The sequence below is a fragment of the Heliconius melpomene genome, chromosome 2, assembly GCF_056956725.1.
Source record: "Heliconius melpomene rosina isolate 202511_hmr_F chromosome 2, ASM5695672v1, whole genome shotgun sequence".
In the NCBI taxonomy this organism is placed as follows: Eukaryota; Metazoa; Arthropoda; class Insecta; order Lepidoptera; family Nymphalidae; genus Heliconius; species Heliconius melpomene.
The window spans coordinates 5779396-5792815 of record NC_140390.1 but is presented as its reverse complement, the minus strand read 5'-3'; the positions used below and the strand labels follow the sequence as shown (position 1 = coordinate 5792815).

Below are 13420 nucleotides of genomic sequence, written 5' to 3'. Positions count from 1 at the left end.
TAAAAACTGTCGTATTTAATAAAAAATATTAATTTATATATTTAAATTTAACTTCCGTTCTAACTTTATCATGTTATGTATAATTAAAACAATATTAAATTTAATTAATTTATTTTTTTAATAATATATAAAATAATCAAATATATAATATTAATTACTCTGCAACGTAGTGTCTGACTGCGCTGCCATTCCAAAAGCTGGCCTTAATTGTCTGAAACAATATTATATAATATGTATTATACATATTTTTGCGTCGTTAAGTTCTGCCATTCAACACGCAATGCCTCCAGAATTCGGCAGAAAGTGGGGAACAGAGTGACTAAGCACTAGGTTCCCTCTGCCTACCCTGCTGTGTGCTGTGATACACTGTGAAGCTGATTTTTTTTTACTATAGTTGTTTTGTATATTATGTAAGACAATTGTCAGTGTGAGGGCAATTTTACAGAAAATAAAATAATAATAGCCACATAATTATTTATAAAAGAGGAAGGGAACGGCTATAAAAAGTGACGTTTTTGAAGGATTGAGTCAGTGCAGTCGTTATTCTGCCTGTCGTAAGGTGTAAAATTGTGACAGTGTTCAAGTATTTAAAATCAGTGTCATTGTTGGAACTATGCGTTTTAAAACGTGTATAAGTGTAAAGTGTTATATAGAAACAGTGTTAGAAGTGTGTATATGTAAAAGAGGAACAATAAATTGTGGTTATTAAGTATTTTATTATACTTAGCACCTGACATTTTTACAATTATAACCGAGGTGAAGAGTTCCGCCACTCAATACCGCAAGAATTCACCGGGAAGTGAAGAACGGAAGTGTCTTAATGGAGAACAGGCGTGTATTAACCTTAGGTTCCCATCCCACCTGGATATTATTTAGTTGTGAGTTTGTGAAATTTTAAATTTTATTCTTTATATAAGGTAAGTGACGGTAACTTCGTGATAGTACGTGGTTTCGTGAGTTTTGCTTCTGGCAAAAATAATAAGCAATTTAAGTATTATTTACGGAAACTATATATTGTTATATAATCTTTATACTTTCAACTGTCTAAAAACTAAGTAACAATATTTTAATGATAAAATTGAGCGTATAGCGACATTTTAAACGCAGAGTTGGCTACAAACTGCATTGTAACGTGTCTGCGATGCTTGCGACCGTAAGACTAGGGTAAGAATTTCTTAAGGTTGTAGAAAGACAAAGGTAAGTTATTCGAATAAAACATTGAATATATGCTTTTTTGTATTCTATAATTAAACATTTTATTGAAAAAAAAAATAGATGGAAGCATAAAATTCTTTTAAAATTGCAATAAATCGATTCACGAAATAGCAGACATTTTATTTATCAAGTGTCCGCTATTTCGTGTTACTACCGAATTAGGGAAATCTTAGATACTTTTTAATAAATTTATATTTATGTTATAACTAAGATAATTTAAATTTAAAGCTTAAAATCAGTTACTGTATTTATTAAAGTTTCTCGTGATCGAAATTCGGTATATGTTTTGTCCACTTAAATTTCTATATTACTATTTTAAAGGTAACCTGAATTGGTAATTTTAAGCTAAATTCGTATAGGTACTGCCAATGTAATTTTATTTTTTAATCAACCTTTATAATTTATTTTTGTGTATTTTATCGAATATACGTGGTTGTTAATGATTACTTTACATAATGTAAAAAATACTGAATAAACAGAACTGCGGAAGTTACTAAAATCAGTAACACGAAATAAGATCCCCTACATTTCATTATTTTCTCTAACTTCGTGACAAATAAATCTACGTAAAATCAGCACATTGACTTCTTTGTCTTTGTTAATAGTGTTTATCTTAGTCTTGTTATAAGTCTAAATAAAGATCTTTTTATTTTTTCAAGAATTTTTCAGGAATATAATATATACCTACTAAACAAAAAACGCCGTACAAACTGGTTGCGAAAATATATAGTTCTATAAACTGGCATACCTAGCTTCAAAAAATTTAACTTGAATTTTGAGTTTTTTTATATATTTTTTATAAAAAAAATATATAAACGTTCAAAAATGTAGTTTAAAACTGAGCTTATATAATTTGTAAATTATAAAAGTTGGGGCTACTCGTGGCGCAGGAGTACAAAGTGTGACTGTAAAACCGACTGGTTGTGGGTTCGATCCCCACTCCAGGAGATAAAAATAGGAATAGTATAGAAAATAGAAAATATTTATTTAAATTTATATTTCAGGCAAAGCACGGCGTTGAGTTGTGCCACTTAACATGCTGTGACTCCGGAATTCCGCAGAAAGTGGGGAACGGAGTGTTTTAAAAACACTAGGTTCCTACCTATCTACCTACCTACCTATCTACCTACCTACCTACCTAGGCCTATCCTGCTGTGTGCGGGATACAGCGTGAAGATGATTTAATTTGATTTTTTTTTTTTTATGAAAGTTTTAATGTCGTTAAGCTGATCTACCTATTTTTTTTTATTTACAAATTCTTTACAATCCAAACCAATAAAGGCGTTAATTTTTTTTATTATAAAACCTCACTTGCGAGGTAAAAACTTGTGACCCGAAATAGGGGACACAAACTCACGAAGTTAGAAACAGAGCTAAATTTTATCACGAAGTAGGGTTCAAATTAGAGGTCCACAAATAAATTAATATAAAAATTAAGGTTAAGTTAAACCGCATAATTCACACATTAAATTACTGCCAAAAGACCCACTTTGATCACACTAAAATTTGCAAATTCATATAACCTTTAATAATGTATTTACAATAGTTTAAAGTTATGAGAGCCTTAAACTGCCGAACTCCCGTACATTTACCTTATATATATACTCACAATAATAAGTTTATCTGGACTATATTCTCTCTTGAAGGTCAAACTGCGGCCGTCACCGAATTTTTGCTCTTGAACAATTACGTTGCCATTTACTTTAAAGATACTCTTTGACTGAAATTAAACAAACAAATGTAATTATGACTATATTTAAATAGTTTAATTTAATGTTAAAAGCCTATTTAACCTTAATCAAAATCAGAAAAAAATAAATGAGAGACAGACTAGTATATTTAATAAGATGACTGATAGAAACAAGTGAAGTCAGTAATTCCCGGTACCGTATTTTTCCTACATATTTGAATTTTTTTGCTACTTTTATTACGAGTATTTGCGCCGATGTTAAAAAAGTAAACTAAATTGTCGATTTAAGAATTGGCACACTGAAAAGGACTTTTCAATTTTAAACAAAACTTAGCAAACTTATTTTAAATAGAAACAAACAACTTTAGTCACTATCCTGCTATATGCGGAAGAAAAAATACAATTCTAGCTCACTGCCATAAAAACATTGTAAAATTATTTTAAAAAAACGTGTCAATATTTTATTACTTATCAATGGAAGCAAAGAATTATTTTGCAGTTATAATTTAAAGGTTACAACTTACAACGATTCCTGCAGAAATTTCCTCATCGAATTCAACTCCATCTTGGAATTTGACGTCCCTTGTACCACTGGGACTGGTGCTGGAGAGAATGTACTCGTCACCGTTCTTAGCTAGCTTTTCTATGGACTTATGGTTGAGCAAAAGTTTGGCTTTGTCCTCGGGAATGCCTGTAAAAGAAGAATTAATTATTTATCTGATTAATTATTAATTATGGAAGGTAAAGAAATTGTAAACTATTTTAAGAATCAACTTTACGTAGTATTTACTATGTATTTAAATAACTTGTAATTATTTTGTAATTAAATACATTTAAATTTGAATTATACAAATAGATATTTTAAAATCAAACAAGAAGTGCGAAGACGTAGACGACGACGAGAAGACGTAGAAGGCTGGGTAGGAAAAATTTATCTTACTTTCGAATTTATTGTAGCTATCTATTATTATTTAAATATACCTAGTATTTATTTTTTTTTGCAATATTTTAAGAAATCCTAATTTAATGTATAAAAATATACCTAAGATAATTAATTCAATAATGACAAAAAATATTACTGAATTAATTATAGAAAACAAAAATACATAATTTAAGATATTAAAAAAAAATACAGTCGAATTGATAACCTTCTTTTCTTACAGAAGTCAGTTAAAAATAAAATAATTTTACACTTCTTGTTTACAAAAATAGAGAGATAAGGCCAAAAAATATTATAAATTAATTATTTTTAAGTATATAAAAATATAAAAAATGAGCTAATAATGATGATAATGATAATTTTAAATATTACCCAAACTAGCAACGAATCCCTCGAAGTTTTCATCCTTCTCGTGTTTGTATACTTGGCCGACGTACGCCATCTTTCAGTCTTTCAGTGAGCGCTGACAATGTCCAATAAATACGAGAAAATCGTACCCTATATTTATATTAACCGTGAAATATATCAACAAATGCTTGGAACACCTGTTTATCTCTAAATATCTTATTTATTGCAATTTCGTACTTTGCACATCAAAATCGATTGTCATTAGTTGTCATAAGGCCATTTTCACATTTAAATTGAATGAAAATCAAGATCAAAACGTAAATTCTTGAAGTAGATACTAATATCTACATACAATTTGTGGTGGTGGTTTCCCTAAACTTTCCGCTGAACTCTGGAGTCTTTGAGTGTTGAGTGGCGGAACTCGACGCCGCGTTTCACCTCGACACCAGAGCGGAGAAATGAAAATATAAATTTAATTAAATATTTAGGAATAAAGCAATCATACTTTTCTCTTCCATACTCCCCATGTATGTTAGCATCAGTAGAAATGTTAGGATGTTAGGATTCCTTGGGGGGGATGCACTAGCACGCACGTCTTCCATCGAGGACCCCCTGTATATATAATTTACTGATACTTATTAAATTTTACTTTCTTTTAAAAAATACATTAGAAACTAAAAGAATATATCATTATTATTTTTTTCAGAATATTCTGTTCACAGATATTAATCATTGATTACTTATATCTAAATTTCTATCAACGTGATTCCCTTTAGTGAATCATTTTTATGTGTATGATTCATAATTCTAGCTGTTTTCACAATTTAGGCCAGATTCACACTGTTACCCACATAGTGCCGGTCGCCGTTCCTCATCATTCTCATTTCAAGCTGTTGTTTTACAGGTGTATAGGAGAAACAATGAGAGCACTCATGCTATTGTTTCGTCCAATTCCTGGCTCTTAAGAATACTATAACATATTAGGATGGGATCGAGAACGAGCCGTGAGCTATGATGTCCATCCTTTACAGTTTTGAGAAGCAAGACAGAATGGAAAAGAAGATTTGTGATATCATCTTCTTTAAATGTTAGTTAATTATCTTTCTGTAATAAATTTATGTTAGATTAGAGCTGTAGTTGTAAAATATTACCATGTAAGTGGGGTTGGAACTGGTTTGCTATTGCTGTCAAAGACAGTTCCAAAAGTGTACGATACGTATACATATAATATAATTCTTCGACTAATGTGTATTATAATATAGTTATTATTATATTTTTTAAAATAGAATATATATTTTTTTTTATAAAGGAGAGGTAAAAAGAGAATAAGATAAGGTGATGCGATGAGAACGTTAAGCATAATTTCCTATTGTGCTTTTTTCTTCTTGCTATTTTCTTTTAATGATTAAATTTTTATGTATTTTACTATTTTTTAGCAATTTGTGATTGTTTATGTGAGAATAAATTTTTGTTTTTTTATTATTATAGTACTTATGCCTCTATAGACATTTGGTCTGTATTATTTTTTATCTTATTATAACATTTAATTTCTTTATCATAATATGATAAGGATGTAATTAATAAATATTAATTACATTATTAATAAAATACACAATTAATATCTAACATAAAAAGTATTTTTTTATCTTTTAATTATTTCTATAAATTTTTACTTAGAATTAACGTGATAAGCGAGATTTTATATATAGAGTGTTATGTAGTCTTTTGAAGCTAGTATGAGAAACACGACCGTTAGTAGGTTCAATTCCCATTCTAGGAAATAAAATATTTATTTATATATTTTATAAAATTAATAATCGGATATTTGGAAAGTACATGTGAAATTATATTTTTTTAATTATTTTTTTATATTTCATTATATATTTTTTTGATTATTTTATTTTATCGTAGATATGTGATATTATACTATGACTAATATCAACCAGGTGGTAAAGGAGCATCTTAAGTAGTATTTGGTAAAAACATATGTAAACATCCATGTTTGTCGATGAATATAATAAGAATACAGAAAATACATTAAATTAATTTTTATTTACTTATTTCTCTTCTGTATCTGCGGAGAGAATTCAATAATTGTTTATTACAGGTGAAACAATCTATTTCTAATGTCCTCACATATTGAGACTACGTAGAAATTAAATTTATATATATAGTAGAAGTATACAGTTCTTTACGTGCAGTAAAGATTTTATCCTTACTCTGGAAATGCCTATAAATCAAAGCAGCTTCACGCTGTATCCCGCACACAGCAGGGTAGGCAGAGGGAACCCAGTGTAACACTCTGTTCCCCACTTTCTGCTGAATTCTGGGGGTATTGCGTGTTGGGTATTTATATAATAAATATATAATGTCTATACATATAATAAAATTGTAATTGACCGCCGTCTGTACATGGAAGATATTATGAGAAAATCTATTAAGGTTTGTTATATTGACCTATACAATAGAATTCGAATTGTTTGTTTAATTTTAATCGATCTATAAATAAAAAAGTTATATCAAATTGCAATATTTTCTTTGACAATATTGCTATAATTTTTGTAGTGCTCCGAAATTTTAGTTTTCAATGTTTTTTTTATGTATTTTCTTAGTTTCACGCCGTGTTCCACCCTAGCGGGGTAAGCAGAGGCAATCTGGGAACCTAGTGTTAAGTTACTCCGTTCTTATTAAGACACTTTCGTTGCCCACTTCCCACCGAATTCTGATGGTTACTAAAGCCATAAAATGAAAATATAAATATTTTATCCTCGAGTGGGAATTGAATCGACATCCCTGAAGCATTTGCAATCACACCCTCGTCCCTATGCCTACATTGACCTCAATGTTATAAATAAATTGTCTTTAAAGTAATAAAAAAAATTAGAATTTGATAGTAATTCATATTAGTAATGGTTCTTTTAGTTTACTGGAGTACATTTACATATTTTCTTCATATTGTATGGATTGCTTTAAGGACCCCAAATTATCATGGTGATAGGAGCAAGCCTTCTAAAACTGACCACAAACTATAATCCAGTGGATTAATATCAGGACTAGATGACAGCTAGTCTTCAACTCTGGTGAAGTCGAGAACGTTAGCTTCTAAGGTCGGGTGGATTGACCTTTAGAATCTGGCACTGAGTCTTGGCAGTATCTTACTTAACATTAGGTTCCCTCTGCCTACCCTGCTGTTTGCTGGACTGCTAACAGCGTGAAGCAGATTTGATCAGTAAAACATTTTCAGTATTACTGAAATTCAAAATTATTTTCAATTCTAGCTTTAGCATATGTATAATTAAAACAACATAAATTTTAGTTAATTTAGTTTTTAAATAAATTTATAAAATAATTAAATATATAGAAAACATTAATAACATTAACTATTCGGCTACGTAATGTCTGACTGCGCTGCCATCCCAAAAGCTGGCGGTAAGTGTCTGAAACAATATGAAAAAATATGTATTATATTTGATTTATTATATACTTATTTGATTTATTATTTTATTTGATTTATTACTTATTTGATTTATTATATTATACACTTAAATAAGTGTTATTGTGGCGTTAAGTTCCGCCACTCAACACTGCATCAAGAATTCGGCGGAAAGTGGGAAAAGAGAATGTCTTAATGGAGAACTGATTCTTAAGTTTTAAGTGGTTTTTACTATTTTGAGATGTATTCCACTTTTTCGATTTTTTTGTAATTTTTAGCATATATAGCTATAGTGTCAATTCTTGTGACGGTGGTGACGGTGTTAATTCTCAAAAAATAAACTTTAACTTTTTTCCAGTTTACTATATTCCAAAAAATGTAAAAAAAAATGAGTTTTTGGAATAGCCACGTTCAGTTTAAATTTCATGCAAATATCTTCAATAGATTTCGAGAAAACAAACTTATACGTAACGGGTTGTTACTCCCATAACACCCTTAGTGTAAGGGTTTGAGACAAAAAAATTGCTATTTTAGACAAAAAACAGTAATAATCGTACTAAAAATAATTTCCTAGAAGCCAGTGCAGCTTTCCTGTGCTTATTGGGCTAGACCTTTTATTTTAAAAAGGTTTTTAATTTAATCTATATATATAAAATCGAAAGGTCACTCACTCATCACGAAATCTCAGAAACTACATGTGCTAGGAATCTCAAATTTTGCATACGAGTTACTTATAGGACGTAGGTGCTCGCTAAGACGGGAATTTGCAATATTCAATTTCTAAGGAGTTGTTTTTGGGGTCGAAAGTTTGTATGAAACTTCGTTACTACAAATGCTAGGAGTCTTAAATTTTGCATAGACGTCACTAGGACGTAGTCATGGAGACAGACATTAATAATAACATAGTTCACGCGGGTGAAACCGCGAGCGGGCCGCTAGTTTTCTATATAAATAGAAAAAAATACTCACAACAATAAGTTTGTCTGGGCTGTATTCTCTCTTGTAGGTCAACACGCGACCGTCCGCGAATTTTTGCTCTTGAACTACTTCGTCGCCGTTTACTTTGAAGATTGTTTTTGCCTGAAATTAAACAAATAATGATGCAGTTTTATCTATTTATATTTAAACATAATTATGAAAGCCGGTCGATCGAAGATTTAAATATATATAAGTTATTATTCTATGAATATAAGATTTATATATATATTAGAATATTTTTTTTAGTATTTGTTATAATAGCAGCAACACATATACATCATCTGTGAAATTTTTTAACTATCTAACTATCACAGTTTATGAAATATCATTTTATTTTTACCCTCATTTTTTGCCGAATTCTAGAGGCATTGCGTGTTGAGTGGCGGTCTTGACCCAAGATCAAAGAAGTGAACATATAATTTCAATAAATATTTAATTTCCTGGAGTGGGAATCGACACACTTATGCCCCACGACTGTCTTCAATTATAATATTATCTTTTATAAATATAAAAGTAATAATTTTTATATTATAGACATATTAAAGGAAACTTACAACGAGTCCTTCAGAAATTTCCTCATCGAATTCAACTCCATCTTGGAATTTGAGTTCCTTTGGGCCACTGGAACCGGAGCTAGAGAGAATGTACTCATCACCTTCCTTAACTAGTTTCTGTGAAGGCTTGTAGTTGAGTAAAAGTTGGGCTTTGTCATCGGGAATGCCTGTAAATGAAGAATATAAGAAATAAACAAATTATCGTATTAATTATTATCTTTTTACGACTTTGTAAATTATATTTTAAAATTAGTAATTTAGCAAGGGACTAAGTGTGACTATAAAACCTACTGGTTGTAGGTTCGATCCCTACTCGAGGAAATAAAATATTTATTTAAATTTATATTTTCATTTGCGTTGAGTTCCGCCACTCAACACGCAATGCCTCCAGAATTCGGTGGAAAGTGGGGAACGTAGTATCTTAACACTAGGTTCCCTCTGCCTAACCTGCTGTGTGAGGGACATAGCATGAAGCTGATTTTTAAAAAGAAGAGTTTAAAAGTAATACCCTTTAAAAAGAAGAGTTTACCCTGTAATAGAAAAGGAGTATACATAAAACATTGTATGTATGTATACTCCTTTTCTATTACAGGGTAAATTTCCAAACAAAAAGTATATATTTTCAATAAATCCACTTTAAAATTAAATTTTAATATGAAAGCTGCTGAATTTCTATGTTATAACAAATTTTAATTAAAAAAATAGTTATTTCATTATATAATGCGGCAATAAGCTGTTATCGAAGTGATAAAAGTTATTTAATTAATAATCTTAATATAGCAATATTTTTTTAATAATCATAATCTAATTAATAAATATATATATATACATGTAATTAATGATTTTTTAAATTAATTTTATAAGAAATAGCTAGTTTTAAAAATGTCTAATATAACTCACCCAAGCTAGCAACGAATTCCTCGAAGTTTTCATCCTTCTCGTGTTTGTATTCCTTGCCTGCGTACGCCATTTTTCAGTCTTTCAGTTAACGCTATTAACACAGAATAAATAAAAAAACATCGTACCCTATATTTATATTGACCGTACAATGTATCGATAAACCTTTGGCTCACTCGTTTATCTCTTTATCTTTTATTTATTACAATTTCGAACTTTACACATAAAAATCGATAATCATTTATTTATCAATAAAGCCCCTTTCACATTTGTATTAAATAAAAATTAAGGCAAAATATGTAGATAGGTAGCTACTGACGTCAAATAATGGTTTTATATAAGCAAATGATATCACATGAACATGGCTTCACCTTACTGCTGGCGTCCCCCAACGGGGCGTGCTTTCTCCACTTCTTTTTTCTGTATTTATTAATAATATCTGAAGAATCATTACTTCTCCCTTCAATTATTTCTCCCTTCCTCGCTTCTCCCTTCAATTACTTCGGTCTATCAATTAACTCAAAAATCACATTAAAACAAAAAATCTCGGGCTTTTATTATTGGCAGCAACAGAGTTAGATACAAAATCAAATTGGATGGCGTCCCTCAGGGGTGACTATTCCCTATTGTGTCAAAGTTACAAATTAATATGTTAAATATAACTTTTTAGAAAGTTTGTTTTGCCATGAAAGTCGCACGACATATTTGTCTAGAGTACATTGACAGCCTTATATTTTCACTTGCTGATGCCCCCGTGCAGCTTCGCCCGCTGTCTAGATAGTAGCATAGCAGTCTAGGTAGAGAAAATTGGTTGGTTATTTTAGTATGGCCTACCCACCTAAGTTCCCGGATAGAAAGTATATATTGTTCCATAACCTCCTCTAAAAACAGTGAAAGTACCAATAAAATCGTTTCAGCATATACGCAGAGTAGCTCGGACAAACAGAAAGACAGATAGATATTTTTTTTAAATTGTTTGTTTGTGTTTTAATATTGTATAAATATATCTGTAGGCACAAACATGGTTATTTTGAAATCATAGACAGACACTTCAATTTTATTTATATATACATATATAAAAAAAGTATATTAAATATGTTTATTAAAAATTGCATTAAAAACTTAGCTTATGATTCATGTTTAACTACTAAAACACTATATACGAAAAATAATCTTTTTTCAGAGTATTCTGTTGACAGATACTGATATCAATGTTCCTTTATTATCAGAGTGGTTCCCTTTAGTGACTCATCTGTACGTAGATGAATCACCTTTTTCGGGGGTTTTTTTAGATGAACGCTATATTTTGCACATAGCAGGGTAGGCATAGGGAACATGGGTTCCTAGTAAAACACTCCGTTCCTATTAAGACATTTTCGTTCATCACTCTCCGCCAAATTCTGGAACAATTCAAGATTCAAGAGTGAGAAATCCGGTTTAGTTTCATCAATATTAACAGACTGAGGTCGGACCGAGAGAGAGAGCTTACTGTATATGGATGTATAGACTATAGTGTGAATCCTCCCTTACAAGTGAGGTAGCTACCTCGGTGGGCGATCGGTCCTTGCACTCTTATTTTAAAGTATTATTATTGAATATAATAATGTAATTATTATTAAAGTAAAAAGTCAAATAATTAAAAATTCTAGATACTATAAAACGACTTGGTACCATAAGAAACTTATGCTTAATTTGCTATAGTACTTAGAAGAAATGCAAGAAATGTAGACTCAAATATTTTACTGATTTAATTTTTATATATCTTACGAATTTCTTAATATGAGAACAAAGTTTTACATTATTGTTAAATAGAAGCAAAAAAATTAAATTTGAACTATTATTATTTATTATTTCTTTATTTTTTTAATATATATATTACATCATAATTTAATCATCAATGTGCAGCTAATGCTATATTTAACAATGACAATATTTTTTTTTGGAAAAAAATAATCAGAAACTTGGAAAGAACAAGTGAAATTACTTTTTTATCATATCAGGCGATTATTTTATCGTACATTTGTGATATCATAATATGACTGATATCAGAGGTAAAGGAGTGTCTCAAGTAGCTGTTCCTAATAAATATATAATAAATGGAAATACTTAAATATCTACTGTGTTAATATTTTTGACATTTTTAAGTGTTTATATTCCTTAAAAATGTCAAAATTATTACTCCTTAAGAAAGAAGAATATTTTTTTTAGAAAACGTTAAGATTTTGTACTTTTCATTTTTTTTGGATTTAACCATAAATGTTTAGTTTTTTTCTGAACGAGAACTATCTGTAGATTCTATCTACCAAATTTCATTATTCTAGGTTAACTGGAAGTACCCTATTAATTTGAGTCTCTACAGTGTCGACATACGTGTTCTTTGCGATATAAATGGCATGGCACCGGCAATGGCATTTTTCTATGTAATCAATGGATCGTAGGCCTGAGTATATTGTTTGAATTTCAACGATATCTCCAATAAAAGGCTCTTGACAGACAGACAGACAGACAGATGTCGACGGTCACCAAAGTGATCTTATAAGGATTCCTTTTTCCCTTAAGAAGTGAAGAACCCTGAAAATACAGCTAGAGGGAAATGGCCATTATTAAAAATATTTTCATTTTCATACGCTAGCTTCTCCAATCAAGAGTCACAGAGTTTCTTACATTAGTCATTTCATGCCAACCTAATCGACAGGAAAAAAATAAGAAAGAAATATGGCGTAAAAGAATATAAATATGATAATCGCATAAGGTAATAGCAGATTTTCAATACAAATATAAAAAAAAAGATTGATTGATTGATTGATTTCTCGGTATATGGCGTTTCGAGCGTGCCAGTTGAGCACAATTCATTTCGCCAATGTCACATTGTATGGAAAACACACGAAGGAAATTGACCGGTAATAAAAAAGATAAATATGAAAAAAAAAAAAAAAAATTCAAATAATAATTACGATAAAAAGGCCTGTTTTGACATTTCTCCTCGCGACGTAACTAGTGATGTAAGCATACGAATCGATACTCAGTACTCACTAAATCTATCGGAGCTTGCATGAGTAATTTATTGATTTGAATTTGTATTGTAAAATGCATTAGATTATAGTTCAATGTCCAAAATAGAAAAGCCGAGGCCAATGTGATAGTAAAAGTCTTAGATAAAAATTATTGTTATCGATATCTTTCGATAAATGAACCAATGCAGCTTAGAGGTACCTACTAGTTGCCTTTTTATTTTGGCGAAATAACCTACTGCGAAAATTTTCATAACAAAATTAATTAAAAGATATATTTAGCAATTCATCAAGTAAATAAAAAAATAGCTGTCATGCTAAAAAATAAAACGCAATACCTTGCGCTTAACCTGT

The 13420-nt window shown here is 30.0% G+C and overlaps 2 protein-coding genes across 2 annotated transcripts; both read right to left on the bottom strand.

The window, feature by feature from the left end:
- Positions 1–139: 139 nt before the first annotated feature.
- On the bottom strand, positions 140–4337 carry LOC146540573 (fatty acid-binding protein 2-like). The gene is made up of 4 exons (XM_085200609.1): positions 4218–4337; positions 3430–3596; positions 2825–2935; positions 140–211 (listed from the first exon to the last, which is right to left on the bottom strand). The coding sequence occupies exons 1-4, from the start codon at positions 4285–4287 to the stop codon at positions 155–157; spliced, it is 405 nt and encodes a 134-aa protein (XP_085056735.1). The 5' UTR covers positions 4288–4337; the 3' UTR covers positions 140–154.
- Positions 4338–7503: 3166 nt separating this feature from the next.
- Positions 7504–10217, bottom strand: LOC146540572 (fatty acid-binding protein 1-like). The gene is made up of 4 exons (XM_085200584.1): positions 10059–10217; positions 9159–9325; positions 8596–8706; positions 7504–7630 (listed from the first exon to the last, which is right to left on the bottom strand). The coding sequence occupies exons 1-4, from the start codon at positions 10126–10128 to the stop codon at positions 7574–7576; spliced, it is 405 nt and encodes a 134-aa protein (XP_085056710.1). The 5' UTR covers positions 10129–10217; the 3' UTR covers positions 7504–7573.
- Positions 10218–13420: the final 3203 nt, after the last annotated feature.

Bases quoted from the DNA above. Each gene is read 5' to 3' on its own strand.
- LOC146540573 (XM_085200609.1), bottom strand. From the start codon at position 4,287: ATGGCGTACGTCGGCCAAGTATACAAACACGAGAAGGATGAAAACTTC. The intron at 2,936-3,429 runs GTAAGTTGTAAC...GTTTAATTTCAG, and splicing joins AAATTTCTGCAGGAATCGTT to TCAAAGAGTATCTTTAAAGT. The intron at 212-2,824 runs GTGAGTATATAT...ATATTGTTTCAG, and splicing joins GTCCAGATAAACTTATTATT to ACAATTAAGGCCAGCTTTTG.
- LOC146540572 (XM_085200584.1), bottom strand. From the start codon at position 10,128: ATGGCGTACGCAGGCAAGGAATACAAACACGAGAAGGATGAAAACTTC. The intron at 8,707-9,158 runs GTAAGTTTCCTT...GTTTAATTTCAG, and splicing joins AAATTTCTGAAGGACTCGTT to GCAAAAACAATCTTCAAAGT. The intron at 7,631-8,595 runs GTGAGTATTTTT...ATATTGTTTCAG, and splicing joins GCCCAGACAAACTTATTGTT to ACACTTACCGCCAGCTTTTG.